Raw genomic sequence first — 15,292 nt, 5'->3', positions numbered from 1 at the left:
TGCCTCGGTGTGCTAACACTGTCAGTGTGCCTCGGTGTGCTAACACTGTCAGTGTGCCTCGGTGTGCTAACACTGTCAGTGTGCCTCGGTGTGCTAACACTGTCAGTGTGCCTCGGTGTGCTAACACTGTCAGTGTGCCTCGGTGTGCTAACACTGTCAGTGTGCCTCGGTGTGCTAACACTGTCAGTGTGCCTCGGTGTGCTAACACTGTCAGTGTGCCTCGGTGTGCTAACACTGTCAGTGTGCCTCGGTGTGCTAACACTGTCAGTGTGCCTCGGTGTGCTAACACTGTCAGTGTGCCTCGGTGTGCTAACACTGTCAGTGTGCCTCGGTGTGCTAACACTGTCAGTGTGCCTCGGTGTGCTAACACTGTCAGTGTGCCTCGGTGTGCTAACACTGTCAGTGTGCCTCGGTGTGCTAACACTGTCAGTGTGCCTCGGTGTGCTAACACTGTCAGTGTGCCTCGGTGTGCTAACACTGTCAGTGTGCCTCGGTGTGCTAACACTGTCAGTGTGCCTCGGTGTGCTAACACTGTCAGTGTGCCTCGGTGTGCTAACACTGTCAGTGTGCCTCGGTGTGCTAACACTGTCAGTGTGCCTCGGTGTGCTAACACTGTCAGTGTGCCTCGGTGTGCTAACACTGTCAGTGTGCCTCGGTGTGCTAACACTGTCAGTGTGCCTCGGTGTGCTAACACTGTCAGTGTGCCTCGGTGTGCTAACACTGTCAGTGTGCCTCGGTGTGCTAACACTGTCAGTGTGCCTCGGTGTGCTAACACTGTCAGTGTGCCTCGGTGTGCTAACACTGTCAGTGTGCCTGGGTGTGCTAACACTGTCAGTGTGCCTCGGTGTGCTAACACTGTCAGTGTGCCTCGGTGTGCTAACACTGTCAGTGTGCCTCGGTGTGCTAACACTGTCAGTGTGCCTCGGTGTGCTAACACTGTCAGTGTGCCTCGGTGTGCTAACACTGTCAGTGTGCCTCGGTGTGCTAACACTGTCAGTGTGCCTCGGTGTGCTAACACTGTCAGTGTGCCTCGGTGTGCTAACACTGTCAGTGTGCCTCGGTGTGCTAACACTGTCAGTGTGCCTCGGTGTGCTAACACTGTCAGTGTGCCTCGGTGTGCTAACACTGTCAGTGTGCCTCGGTGTGCTAACACTGTCAGTGTGCCTCGGTGTGCTAACACTGTCAGTGTGCCTCGGTGTGCTAACACTGTCAGTGTGCCTCGGTGTGCTAACACTGTCAGTGTGCCTCGGTGTGCTAACACTGTCAGTGTGCCTCGGTGTGCTAACACTGTCAGTGTGCCTCGGTGTGCTAACACTGTCAGTGTGCCTCGGTGTGCTAACACTGTCAGTGTGCCTCGGTGTGCTAACACTGTCAGTGTGCCTCGGTGTGCTAACACTGTCAGTGTGCCTCGGTGTGCTAACACTGTCAGTGTGCCTCGGTGTGCTAACACTGTCAGTGTGCCTCGGTGTGCTAACACTGTCAGTGTGCCTCGGTGTGCTAACACTGTCAGTGTGCCTCGGTGTGCTAACACTGTCAGTGTGCCTGAGTTTGTTAACATTGTCAGTGTGCCTGGGTTTATTAATATTCTCTGTGTGCCTGTGTAATCTAACCCTCACGGTGTGCCTAGGTTTGTTAATGCTGACCGTGTCCCTGGATTTGCTAATACTGTTGGCATGCCTGGATTTGTTAACCCTGATTTAATTTCTAGGAGGCAGTATAGCTTTAAAAGTATACCCATGATTCACTCCATACTATAGCTGGGGCGTGGAGCACTCCTTGTTGCTACTTGACATCATTTTACCATAAAAGGAAAAGTATGGAAAGTATGCTGCAGTTTACTCAGGCAAAGCATGCTTCCTAGTATTTCGTAATGTGAAGATAGATCTGCTCCCTACTTTGCTTAAAAAGGCAATAACCATGTTCTCTGAGTAATTCTTGACCTTATCCCCAAGATCAGGGTGAAAAAGTAAAACAGGAACAGGAACAAAATGCAGGGTTGATTACACTATGCAATGCAATGGTTAACCCTTATAATGCCAGGCCATTTTTAGAGGGGTTCCTCAGATCTCCTTCCTCTTTCTGCAAGGATGGTATTTTCAACCAATCTAACCATCCCCTCCAAATCACTCATGCATCCCCCCACCACTTTGTTACAATTGTGTCCACTTCCACAACTACCTCTACCTAGTCCCCTTTGAACTATCTGCTCAGCCCCTATATCCTCCCCTCCCACCAGCTCAGCTGTCACACACATCACCCTTAATCCTCCATCCACTCCCCCATCCCCCCACTCGCACTCGTTACACCCAAGGCAGTTTGGTGAGAGGACATTGGCCCTCTCACCCTAAACCTGGTTCCTTCCTCCCCTTCCCCGTTACCCTGCTTTCCTATTTGTTGCCATCATGTGAAGATGTTCTGATTTTTGTTTACAAATGTTGGAAGGGGCTACCTGATGCTCCGTTAGTAAGTGCACCGCCCAGTATGGAACTGACTCAAACAAGTCCTAGGTTATTCCTCCTCATTTTTCTGTCAGTTTTCTCCCCATCAAAAGGCATTTGGGTATAATCCCACAGCCACTGTGTGTTACCCTAAAACCTTGCTCAAACAGCTATTCTTTATGTATGAGCCTCAATAGTGAGCATTGGCAGATTATTTGACTGGGGAAGCATCACAGCCAAGTATGATCCTATTCTCATCACACACTCATGCACGCACACACATACACACACACACACACACACACACGTACATGCACACGCACACACGGCTTGGGGCGGGTAACTTAAAATTGCATTCGGCCAGGTCAGGGTGGGAAAGGAGTGGGTAAGTCGCATGCGCCATTTTAACTGCCCCCCGCCTGGGGGACTTGAACTCATCGGGACCTGATTACAGATAACATAGTCAAACAACATTGTGCAATTTATGCCTCGTAAATAAGGCTTGAAAAAATGTTATAGTACAATATCAATTCAGTGATTAACTGAAGTTTCCAAACTATATGCAGATATGATAAGTCATGATTACTACTAAGAGATGCAAGTGAAGCTCGATTATAGGTAATAGCTTGAGATGTGGAAGCTTTAAATATTTAATTCTGTAACCTGTGGAAACACTAGGCCAGAAATTCCAGGGGAGGCCTTTTCAGGGAAGAACTTTTGCCCACTCCATGAATATGCCCCTGACCCCATCCATATCCCAGAGTGAGAGGCATTTACACATTACTGGCTGGCACCTGCCTCAAGTTGGGGGAGGAATTTAGCAGCAATTGCTTTCGGCAATCCAGCCGTATAAAGTTTAAATCCCCCCATGAGGCCTTTAATTACACTGAATACACAGACGTCCCTTCCATCTAGTGATTTAGGAACAAATGGCATAGTTCCCTCCTTCGCATGCTATCATAATATGCTTACCCATTTGTGACTGGTCATATTATGTGCTCGCTCTCACTTGTGACGGAATTTCTGATGGGCAGAAAACAGGGAAGGGATTTGACATACGGCATAATGGGTCCTTCTCCAAATTGAATTTCTGCACCCCCCCCCCCCCCCAACTTCCTCCAATAATGTTACGTTTCTAGCCACAGGGCTGCAAAACTTTAGGACTATTCCTTCCGGACGTTGTTGTAACCAGTATAAAAAATATTAGATCAGTGCTTCTACGCTGGGGAGAGGCAGAAACAAATCCGCCAGCGTTTTCTTTCCTGATCGTTGTCAAGTGACCCCTGCACGAATGTGACTCACAAATGAAGAATGGCCACTTGGGTGAGCTAGCACCCGTAGGGCCGTACCTCAACATGAGTCAATGCCTTCAGGAGGGGAGGGGAGAAAACCGACAAAAAAAAAGTGTAGATCATCAGAGCTGATTGTTTCACAATTCATCCACTCTGAAACAAAAGCACCTCACCTCTAATAGTCTGACTAAACTAACAGGCATTTAATATTAGAGATGGCGTAAAATCTCACTCCCTCTTCACCTGGAAAGTCTCTCAGTATCAACAAAGTCATAGGCCGGGAATTTCCTTGGAGCAGCTCCTGTTCTGCCGCTGTAAATTTGCCGGAATATGCCATTTGTTCCTAAATCACTAGATGGAAGGGACGTCTGTGAATTCAGTGTAATTAAAGGCCTCATGGGGGGATTTAAACTTTATACGGCTGGATTGCTGAAACCCCGTTAAGTGCGTAAACAGGATTTCTGAGGCAGTTATGGTGGCAGAGTGGGGAGCAGCTCCCAGAAAATTCGAACCATAAACTTTTTCTCCTGTGTAAGAGGGGTTGGTTACTTATAGAAACTGTGGTTTCCCTCTTCCATTATCAGTCCACATTCTCGAACCGCTTTTAAAGTGCAGGGAACAGAGACAATGTCCTGTTTGCTATAAACACGATTAGAAGGGGGATATGCATCCTGAAAAACAGTCAGTTTACAGAAACCCATCCTCTTGAAGGGAAATGGAGCAAAGCCCAAGTGCTTCCTGATATTAATGGTACTTGCATAGTGTTAACTGAACACTAAATGCCCCCCTGATGGAACTAAGCACATTGTAGTAAGTACGCTTCTCTTAATTGTTTTATTATTCTTTAACAGAATATTCTAGAGGGTGTGGAAATAAAAGCAGCTAGTTATTACCACACCAATTTGAGTATTTCTTCAGACATAACACTTCTAATCACTGTCTGATTTGGAAAGGCTGGTCTCAGAAGAGTTTCAGCAGATTTGATTAAAATGTCAGTTTGATATATTAGGTCAGACTTTCCTGTTCCTGCTCCCGGGAATATTGAATCACCTGGGTACAGCTCAAAGAGGGATTTTCCATCTGTTTAAATTAATGGACAGAAAATGGGGCAGGCTCCCTTCAATATTGGGCATTCCCCCCAACTCAGAATTTCTTTATGTGCTGTGTCAGGTGATCCAACACGCTCAGGTGCAGAAACAGGAAAATCTGCCCCAATGAGTAATTACATGATGGCTGAGTGCACAGAATAAGTCTGTTCATTTAAAATCAGGATTTACTGTTGAGAAAAAGTGAATGATGGCAGAACGATTACATCAGAGCAGTGCATAGACTTGATCGGACTAATCTGGACATGCTTGTGATTTAAAGAGTAGTAAGAACTTTCCTGTTCTGTACTGGCTAAGTTCCACACTGATGGTGCATTTACCTGCTGTACCTGATTAGTAATTTTTCTTCATGAACAAATACATTCATGTAACATATTAAATGGTATAGCTAAGGTAAACCCAAAATATTACATCAAAGTAAACCAAGAAGTTAGGATCAGAGGACACAAATTTAATTTAGTGAAAAATAAATTTAAAATATATTAGTCAATTTCCCATGGTGTTGCACACAGTAAGTCAGAGAATACTGGCTCTCCCTCAACTGTGTCCACTGGCTTCATGTTGCCATTTCTGTCTCTTCTCTTATGCTTCTATCTCTCTCTTTCTCTTCTCTTCTGTTTCGCTCTCCTTAAATCTTCTTTTTGCTTATATTGCTATCATTTTCTGTTTCTCTCTTCTTTTCTTTTTTTCTTTCTTTTCAGGTGGGAGGTGGTGGTTGGTATGGAGTGGTGTGGGGGAAAGGGAGTCTCGAACAGCTGCATGCTATTGTGCACTTGGGGTGGGGTTTGTGGAGAAAAAGGGCCCCCAGCAACTGCCTTCCCACCCCCTCCCAATCACATGTTTCCCTCCACCCCGTTATTATAATCATGCACACTATCTCCTCCCCTTCCTACCACCCCTCCACTTCCATAACTACCTCTACCTCTTCCCCTTTGAACTATCTGCTCAACCCCTCTATCCTCCTCTCCCACTCGCTCAGCTGTCACACACCTCACTCTTAATTCTCCATCCACTCTCCCCCCACTCCTACTCGCTACACGCAATGGCAGTTGGTGAGAAGCCATTGGCTCTCTCACCCTAAAACTATTTCCCTCCTCCCCCCCTTACCCTGATTTCCCATTTGTGTCCCTCAAAGAGACTTTGTTTTTGAAATTCAACTTATTTATTTTTTTAAAGAAATTAAATTAAAATGAGGAAAGACACGCTGTCTTTCTCTCTATCTCTTTCAGTCTCTGACTCATAGGTATTAACAATTAGAAAATGTCTCAGGGGTGTAAGTAATTAGCAATTACTTTCTCTGTCAACAAAACACAAATAAGATAATTAGTTGGCTTCAAAACGCAACTGTTTTTTTAAATTTGAACTATTACTAACATAAAGACACATGCTCTCTCTTTGTCTTCCCCGTCTCTCTCTCCCCCCATCAACTTAAAACACTTTCTAAAGTTTATAGAACAAAAAAAGCTGCAACAGATGTGTAATCAGATTACTATGATTTTTTTCTCATTATCTCACTGTCTTTCTCTCTTTCTCTCACACATATAAATACAAACACAAACACACAAAAAAGAAAAACATTCCATCAGTACAGCTGACTGAATGATACAGATACACCCTGGAAAATTAAGTACACTGCACATGAACAGACTGCACAATCCAAATTCAGACCGAGGTCTTCAAGTGAAAATTTTAACGAGGGCACTAAATGACACAAACGACAATTCACTGGATAAATGTAATCATGTTACTGTGAAAATTTTTTTTAATTGAATTTTTTGTTGTTGTTTAAACCCTTATTTTGGGCATTAGAAATTTCAGGAAAAATGATGGATCAAATAATATTAGAAGAAAAATTTTTCAGAAAGGATTTCGAGAGATTTGTGGGGGGAAATCACCCAGTGGTCAGATTTTCCAATTGCGGGGTGATAAGTTTGCATAGGTGATTCCATTATAAATGTTGACACTGTAATTTTGATAATGGAAAAAAAAAGTTGCTACAGATATATGGCAAAAAGAGTGATAGCAGGAATTAATCGATCTCCAGTGGTGTTGCACATCAGGAATCAAGGCCAAGTTTTTTCTTCAGGTAAAATGGTTTTAGAGGACAGGGGATAAATGGGCCAATATGTGCAGAAGTAATTGCGTTACCATTTATATTCTGTCCTTATTTTGTTTTATATTTGATTTTGTATTATTATTTATAGCTAAATAGTAAAACACACTGCAATTTGGAAAACAGAGCTGGTTGAGGCATCGGATTCTCTCTGCAGTACAGGCTGAGGAGCCGGAAGATGCAAAACTGAGACTGGAGGGTGAATTATACCATGACAAATTTACCAAGGCAGTTTCCATTGTAATGATGAACATAGGCATTTACAATAAGAAAAGTTGACAGGAAGTGTGTGCAGACATAACATTTTTAATAGATTATAGATAATAATGTAGATAATTTGAAAAGAACTTCTTTACTCAAAAGGTGATGAATATTTGGCATAACCTGACAGAAAAGGTAATAGAGATAAAAAAACATTGGAGCATTGAAAATGCAACTGGATAACCATATAATGGAAGAGTATGGGTATTACAGTTACAAGCTTTGATCTGCTGAATGGCCTTTTCTCATCCTTGACTGTTCTTTTTTGTATATGATATATAATTAATAACTTACAAAACTACTGAAATACACTGTTACTGGCTGGTGTAATCCTCCAGTGCTTACATTGCAAAGGATTGTAATATCATTGCCTTTGCGTCATTTACTGTGCTAGGCGCCATCACTGGCAAAGGGTCATACATACACAGATAACATCACTAATAAACACCTGTGTTTTCATTTAAAAATAAGCTTTTCATTGAAAAACATTCATATTTATCTTCATTAAAATAAAATTAAGAGCACTTATCATGCTTAGTGTGTCCAGCCAGCAATAATTGTACCATCTTTTCCCCCATTATTTTTTCTCCTGCTTCCTTTCCCCTTCTCCATTAACTGCTTCTGGGTACAGTTCTGTGGGCAATAACAGCAGTTCTCTGGTACCTCACTCAAATGGCCATATGTCATGTGTGAGCCTAGAATGGTGGTTGGCTATTTAACCATGGGACACTATGTCTAATTCAATCCTGTCTTCACCCAACAGCAACACATATGCACTTTCCAGCAGGTGTCACTGGAAGCCTCAATGACTTTACCCTCTCTATCCCAAGAGCACTGAAATCAATTGTAGCAGCCACACAGCCTCCCCGCCTGAGTTCAGCTAACTCAGTAGAGGTAGGGAACCAGACCCACGACTTTCTGATCCATATAGCTCAGTTTAACAACTAGAGCTAGATGGTTTATTTCTTTATATTTGGTACCCTGCAATGAGTTTGTATATTATCTTGTATCTTCAATGACAACATGTTGATATTGCTTCCTAGTTTTCCCTGTGTTCAGCCCAGTGCTGAAGAGAGTCATTAGGTGTCAGCGAACAACAGAGGATTATGACGTACCCCCTTCATCTCTAGTTTCCATGGCTTTCTGCAGGAAATCACTTTCACTGCAGCTTGTGACTGAACCTTAGTGGTCCAGTTGTACACCACAGGGACAGAAGCTGATAATCAATCTGATGCTTTACTTTATAGACCCTTTACTCTGAGTAATCGTGATCAGAAACTACACTCATACCATTCAAAGCTTTACAGAATTTCTATTCTCTTCTTTCAATTTGCCAGTTTTCACCCTTCTCTCCTGAAGGCACTGACTCTCTGTTCTCTTTATTCTTCCTGACACCATGTGATTCAACCATGAGTGGATTAAGTCAAGTCCAATCTTATCCTTAACCGATATCCAAACTCACACGTTCCAGCAGGAGTCGCTGGAAAGCGATCAGGAGCTGGACACCTGGATGATTTCTCCCTTCCTAGTCCAGGTTGCTGAGACCAGTTGCAGTTTCCCAGCTGCTATTCCAGCTCAGTCAGGACATGCCAGGGACTGAAGCTGGAACTCTGTGGCTTATGTGGTTTAATGTGACCCGAGGGAGTACACTTACCAATTCAGCCATCCAGCAAGCCTTTAAGAATTTCCATTTTCAATGAGAATGGATTGACTACTTTTGGGCAGTTGGGGGCAAAGAATAACATTATTATTTTTCTGGAAATTAATAATATTGTTTAAACATAATCTTTCTAAATTTAAATTTTATTTAAATTTTAAATTTATATTAGTAGTTGTCAATTGAACTTGGAAAGTGTTACTGGAACTGTAATTGTGTTTCAGCCTTTATCCGTGGACTCATTGCATTGCTCATCACTGTGGCCTGTCACAGAAAGATTATTGAATTAGTGCCAAATTCAGTATTTTGTTGTGCTGACTCTTATGAAATAGACTGAGGAGGCTAAAGGTATATTCAGCCTCTAGTGTTTCAGAAACAAACCCTTTTCCCACCTGTCCACACTGGATGGAACCCACGTCTTAGAGGTGAAAGGGCACTGTTCAAATTAGTGTAGATGATAGGGAGGACTAAAGTCAGGGCCCAGGACTATAGTTGACAGATGTGTTTTCTGAAATTATAAATCGATTGTTTTTGACCTGGTTCTTAAAGGACTCTTTGACAACTTCCTTTCTTGTTCACTGTGCCACCCACTTCTCTCTCAATCAAACTTTAATTCTGTAAACTTTCATCCCTGAAATGATTCACTTGTCTCTTTTCCTTAATGCTTTCCCTCACTATTTCCTGACTGAGAAAATGGTCAGGTGACTCTATTCAGACCCTGTGTTCGGTGTTTTAGAGACCATTGATAGAAAGTGTGTGAGAGCAGCCTGAGATGTCTCTTCTTGTGATTTTCTCTCCCTCCCTGTGCAAAAGCCTCTGCTCAGCATATCCTGCTGATCAGAATATTTACTGTGGGGTCAGTCACAGCACTAAATCTGTTTCCTGCTACCATGGAATAGTGTGTTGGAGCACCAGCAATTTTTTTTTATTGTTTGTTCATGGGATGTGGGCGTCACTGGCGAGGCCAGCGTTTATTGCCCATCCCTAATTGCCCTTGAGAAGGTGGTGGTGAGCCGCCTTCTTGAACCGCTGCAGTCCGTGTGGTGAAGGTTCTCCCACAGAGCTGTTAGGAAGGGAGTTCCAGGATTTTGACCCAGCGACGATGAAGGAACAGCGATATATTTCTACTCTCTTGTCCAACCCTTATTTCTATCATCTCCATGGTTCAAACAGTAGGAGGCATCAGTGGTAAAATGAGACAGCCAAACTTGACAGTCTTGAGTTAGCTGGCAGTGCCCTCTGGTGGCTTAAACCTAATTAAACACACGGTCCCCAATAGTATTAATTCTGCAATGTAAGGATTCTGCTGCTTCACAATTGAGTCACCAATAATAGTCATCTGTCTTGACATCTTTCTATTAATAATGTTCCATTTATATGGGAGAGCATAGAGAAAATTAGTGAAGAGGAAAAGAGAATGGAAATTAATTAAAATTCTCAATGGTCTAGGTGTAGTTTCCAATAGAAGTTGTTTCGCAATATAATATGGTTGCTTGTGTTCTGAATTTGATATGTTTATAAAGTGGGCAGATTTAGTGTACAACAGAACACATGCAGAGTTGCTCAAAAAGCATGAATTCAGCCCACCTGAACATAATGATGGCCCCAGTGACTAAGAACAAAGTAGCAGTCTTAGCATCTGATGGTGGCAATCATATTTGGTTTCATTGTTCCTTAAGAGACAGAGAGTAATACTACCTCACAAGGTAATGTTCTGTGCCTTTGGAGTCAGTGCTGTAGTATAATTGTGCAATATCATTTAAATGAGGTAATGGACCAAACCATCTGTTAATTGATTCTGTGGGGGAGGGGTTAATTTAAAGGCATGGTATTATCAAGTGACTCACATCAGTTGCTTTCTTCTCTGATAATTCCAGCTTTCCTTGAGCATCTCGTAAAGATTCGGAGTATTTGTCAAGCTCATCTTCGGTTGTTTTTTGCTTTTTCTGCAAACTCATGACCTCTTCTTCCAGCTACAGGATCAACAAAAGGCACATTAATAGACACAAGGATATATGACAATTCAACAGAAAATGATTGGGTACAATCACAAATCTTTGTGTGCCTAGTTTGCTACTATTTTAAAGTGAAATACTTAAAATCACATTTTCTAAATACATTTGACATTTTCCCACTATTGTCCTTTTTAAAGATCTCAATGAAGCATTAAGTACTTCTCAACTGATTATACTTTAATATTAAAACAGCTGTCAAATTGGTTTCAGTGCTCTTGAGCTCGGAAAAGGAAAATCAGCCCGGGTTCTCTCCCACTCGCTCACCAGTGACACCTGTTGGAAGATGCATGTGTGTGGATGGTAGGTTGAGGACAGGATTGAGCTTGGTTGTGATGCCCCCCCAGTAGGATAGCCTGCTGCCACTTTGTCTAGATTCACACATGAAGATTGGTCACTTGGGTGAGGCATCAAAAAACTACTCTTGGACCTATACCCTAGCAAGAATTACTGCATTTAGGAGAGAAGAGAAATGGAGAGAAAATTAAGAAGAAAATACACCAGTTCTCAGACCTAGGACTAAAGGATTATCTCCCCTTAAAATTCATTAGTGGTCATAAACCAATCTCTTATCAAGAACCGGCTGTTTCAGCCAAAAAAAAGCTGTGGAATACGTTACACATCTGACAGAAAGATGAGGGATGGGGGAAGAGATAATCAGCTAAAGCAAGCTCGATGTGGAAGACAACACCAATACAACTCGTCAATAGTATTTGCCACATTTACTATTTTACTAAACCGTGACACTGTCAGTTGGCTTGACCTGCCACTTCTTATCCAGGAATTTCAGAGCTGCAACAGATGCTTTCTTCTCCAACTTGCCGGAGACCCTGAGAAATTCCGTCAGCGGGTCCCCTTTCCTGGAACGTCATTCAGGTAACCCTAGACGCTAATTTAGGGACGAAAAAAGCCCTTTAAAAGTAACCATGCCAAAATATTTCATTTGTAAACAATTTTACAACACCAAGTTATAGTCCAGCAATTTTATTTTAAATTCACAAGCTTTCGGAGGCTTCGAAAGGTGACGAAGGAGGAAGCCTCCGAAAGCTTGTGAATTTAAAATAAAATTGCTGGACTATAACTTGGTGTTGTAAAATTGTTTACAATTGTCAACCCCAGTCCATCACCGGCATCTCCACATCAAAAATATTTCATGTGGTACAAAGGAAGACATCAAGCCAAATAATTGGGATGACTCAGAACTGAAGACATGTTACACAGTTCGACATAAAACCAGTGGGAGGTGATGCACTCTGTTTAAAGTGTCTTTTACTGGCCCTTCATGCCAGTGGCTTCAATCCATCGCACTTTTCATCCACCACTCTTAATATTTTACACTTAAACTGAGGGGGAGAAAGGCAACTGCAAACAATGATATAAAAGCCAAATACAATTTACCAAATCAACCTCCTCACGTTAATCACTGAACAAAACACTTCCCCAGATCTGGAAACAGATCTCAGGGGTCTGAGAGTATTTACTGGTACAAGTGTCTCTCTTTAAATCTCTTTAAAAGAGTTTGGATGGTTCCCGACCTGGTTACACCTGTCCTCGGCCGCCCTCTTATCAACTTCTGCCTGCTCGGCTTTGTCCATGGCATTTTCTTTGTCCAGTTTCAACATTTGCATCTTCTTCTTGAGGGCATCCATGGTCTTTTGTTGTTATTTGGGGAGGTATAAGGTCTTTAATTTGGAAACGAAAGGACCTTTGGATTGAGTTGAATGAAGGAGCGCCTGAGACGTGCAGCTTGAGCTAAGCTGGACTGAAGACTCCCGGCTGGGGCTCTGCAGGAGAAATAAGGACCTGCCTTTGGGGGGGAGGGGGGGGGGGGGGGAGAGAGGCTGGATTTCCGGGGAAAAAAACAGAAGTAGAATGACTTTTTTTGGAAAGGGCTGAAGGGATGGTTATGCATTGTGAGAGGGGCGGTGCTGGCACATCGCTGAAATGGGAGGTGGCCTTTTCTCAGCCGCGATCCTGCCCGTCTTTGGGAGTCTGAGTTAATTAAACTCAGCCAGGGAGAGAAAGGAATGCGCCTGTTTTGCTCTTTATACAAATCCACGTCTACAGTTCAACCTCTCAGTGCAGACAGGCTGGGAGAATTCTCCTCTTCAGATCTATACGCGAGACCCTGCGGCTGGCTCTGCTAGTTAATGTTTCCCCCATCATATCGCTCCACGGTTAAAACATCGTTCTACATTTAGTCCCACTGATCCCTATTAATGATCAGTGTCATCCTTCCGTTACTGAATTGTCCTTGTTGATTTAACAATACACGCATTTCTATTTCATCGCTTTTTATGTAATGTTTTTATTATATTTAAAGTCTTCGGTCTTTTAGCTTTGAATGAGTGCATTTGTCTGTAGTAACTAGTTCTCTGCACTCCACAAATGAATTCCAAGATTCTCACCCTCATTTTCAAATCCCTCCAAGGTCTCCTAAATTGCTGGTTAAGGGTATCAGGGGATATGGAACAAGGGCAGGTAATTGGAGTTGAGGTAGGGATCAGCCATGATCTAATTGAATGGCAGAACAAGCTCCAGGAGCTGAGTGGCCGACTCCTGTTCCTATGTTCTTGCCCCCACCTTATTTGGGTAATTTACTCTGGTCACAAATCTCAGCCGAGATCCTGCAATCCTCTATCTTTGGATTACGTATCAACTCCCGCCACAAACCCTATTCCCTCGCCCATTGATTCCACCTTCCTTCCCAACCACTCTCAGGCTGAACCAGACTGTTTACAACCTAGACCTCCTAGTTAACCCTAAGCTGAGCTTCGGGTTTCATATCCCCTCCATCACAAAGACTGCTTACATCCACCTCCGTACCATCACTCAGCTCCGCCTCTACCTCAGCCCATCTGCTGCCAAAAACCTCATCCTTACCTTTTTCACTTCCAGACATGACTATTCCAACGCTCTCCTGGCCAGCCTCCCATCTTCCACCCACCATAAACTTCAGCTCATCCAAAACTCCGCTGCCCATATCCTATCCCATACCAAGTTCTGCTCACCCATCACCCCTGTCCTTGCTGACCTACATTGACTCCCAGTCCTCCAAAGCCTCCAATTTAAAATGATTTCCCTCATGTTTAAATCCTTTTATGGCCCAGCCCCTCACCGTGTCTATAACCTCCTCCAGCCCTACAACCTTCCGAGAACTCCACGCTCCTCCAACTCTGGCCTCGTGCATCCCCCACTCTGTTCGCCCCATCGTTGGCAGCCGTGCCTTCAGCTGTCTAAGCCCTAAACTCTCAAATTCCTTCCGTAAGCCTTCACTTCTCCACCTCCTCCCCCTTTAAGACAAACCAATTTCTTTGACCAAGCTATTAGTCACTCCTCTTAATATCTCCTTCTGTAGCTTGGCATCAATTTTTGGCTTTTATGTTTCTGTGAAATGCCTTGGGCCATTTTCCTAGGTTAAGGCACTATATAAATGCAAGTTGTTGTTCCCTGATCTCTCCATTCCACCAACAGAGGCTGCTTTCAGTGATTACACTCCCACCATCTGGAACTTTTTTCCAAAATCATTTCATCTTGCTGCCTTGCTCCCTGTCTTTAAATCCTATTTCTTTTGACTGTGTCTTCACTTCCCTTCCAGACTGTCAGATTGAGGAATGCAAGGCCCAGTCACCTAAAATAACAACACTTGTGTGGGAGAATTTAGTAATACCAACAGAAATTATTAAACTGTGAATAGTTAAAACATCTGCTACATTTCAGATCTACAATATGGTTTGGATAAAAGACTGTCTGGAACATAAATCTGCATTTAATACGAGTTCAGCCTGAATATGCTTAATCACCCACTAGTTCCACTTATTTCTCATTTTTCAAAATATCTGTTTGCTAGCCTTTAAGGCCATTAACTGACTCTCCCCACGACAGGAATTATAGAATCATAGAAAGGTTACAACACGGAAGGAGGCCATTCAGCCCATTGAGTCCGCGCCTGCTCTATACAAGAGCAATCCAATGGTCCTACTCCCCTGCCCTATGTCCGTAGCCCTGCAATTTTTTTCCTTTCAAGTACTTATCCAGTTCCCTTTTGAAAGCCCACAATTGAATCTGCCTCCACCACCCCTTCGGGCAGTGCATTCCAGATTCTAACCACTCGCTGTGTAAAAAAAGTTTTTCCTCATGTCACATTTGGTTCTTTTACCAATCACCTTAAATCTACGTCCTCTGGTTCTTGACCCCTCCACCAATGGGAACAATTTCTCTCTATCTATTCTGTCTAGACCTTTCATGATTTTGAATACCTCTATCAAATCTCCACGTAACCTTCTCTGTTCCAAGAAAAACAACCCAGCTTCTCCAGTCTATCCGCATAACTAAAGTCCCTCATCCCTGGAATAATTCTATTAAATCTCTTCTGCACCCTCTCTCAGGCCTTCACATCTTTCCTTAAGTGCG

The 15,292-nt window shown here is 43.2% G+C and overlaps 1 protein-coding gene across 2 annotated transcripts in view; it reads right to left on the bottom strand.

Moving 5' to 3' along the window:
* The window catches only part of LOC137322000 (tropomyosin alpha-4 chain-like), a 93,241-nt gene extending 80,577 nt beyond the window's left edge, over positions 1-12,664 (bottom strand). The window contains exons 1-2 of one of the 2 annotated variants that reach the window (XM_067984992.1): positions 12,415-12,664; positions 10,715-10,840 (exon numbers count right to left, since the gene is read on the bottom strand). In XM_067984992.1, the coding sequence (XP_067841093.1) occupies positions 10,715-10,840; positions 12,415-12,528 (240 nt within the window). In that variant the 5' untranslated portion in view covers positions 12,529-12,664. The remainder of the gene's footprint in view (positions 1-10,714; positions 10,841-12,414) is intronic. The other variant, XM_067984983.1, reaches the window with a different exon arrangement.
* Positions 12,665-15,292: the final 2,628 nt, after the last annotated feature.

The sequence above is a fragment of the Heptranchias perlo genome, chromosome 1 (assembly GCF_035084215.1).
Source record: "Heptranchias perlo isolate sHepPer1 chromosome 1, sHepPer1.hap1, whole genome shotgun sequence".
Lineage (NCBI taxonomy): Eukaryota > Metazoa > Chordata > Chondrichthyes > Hexanchiformes > Hexanchidae > Heptranchias > Heptranchias perlo.
The sequence above is the reverse complement of the archived record's forward strand: the minus strand, read 5'-3'. Positions and strand labels throughout refer to the sequence as shown.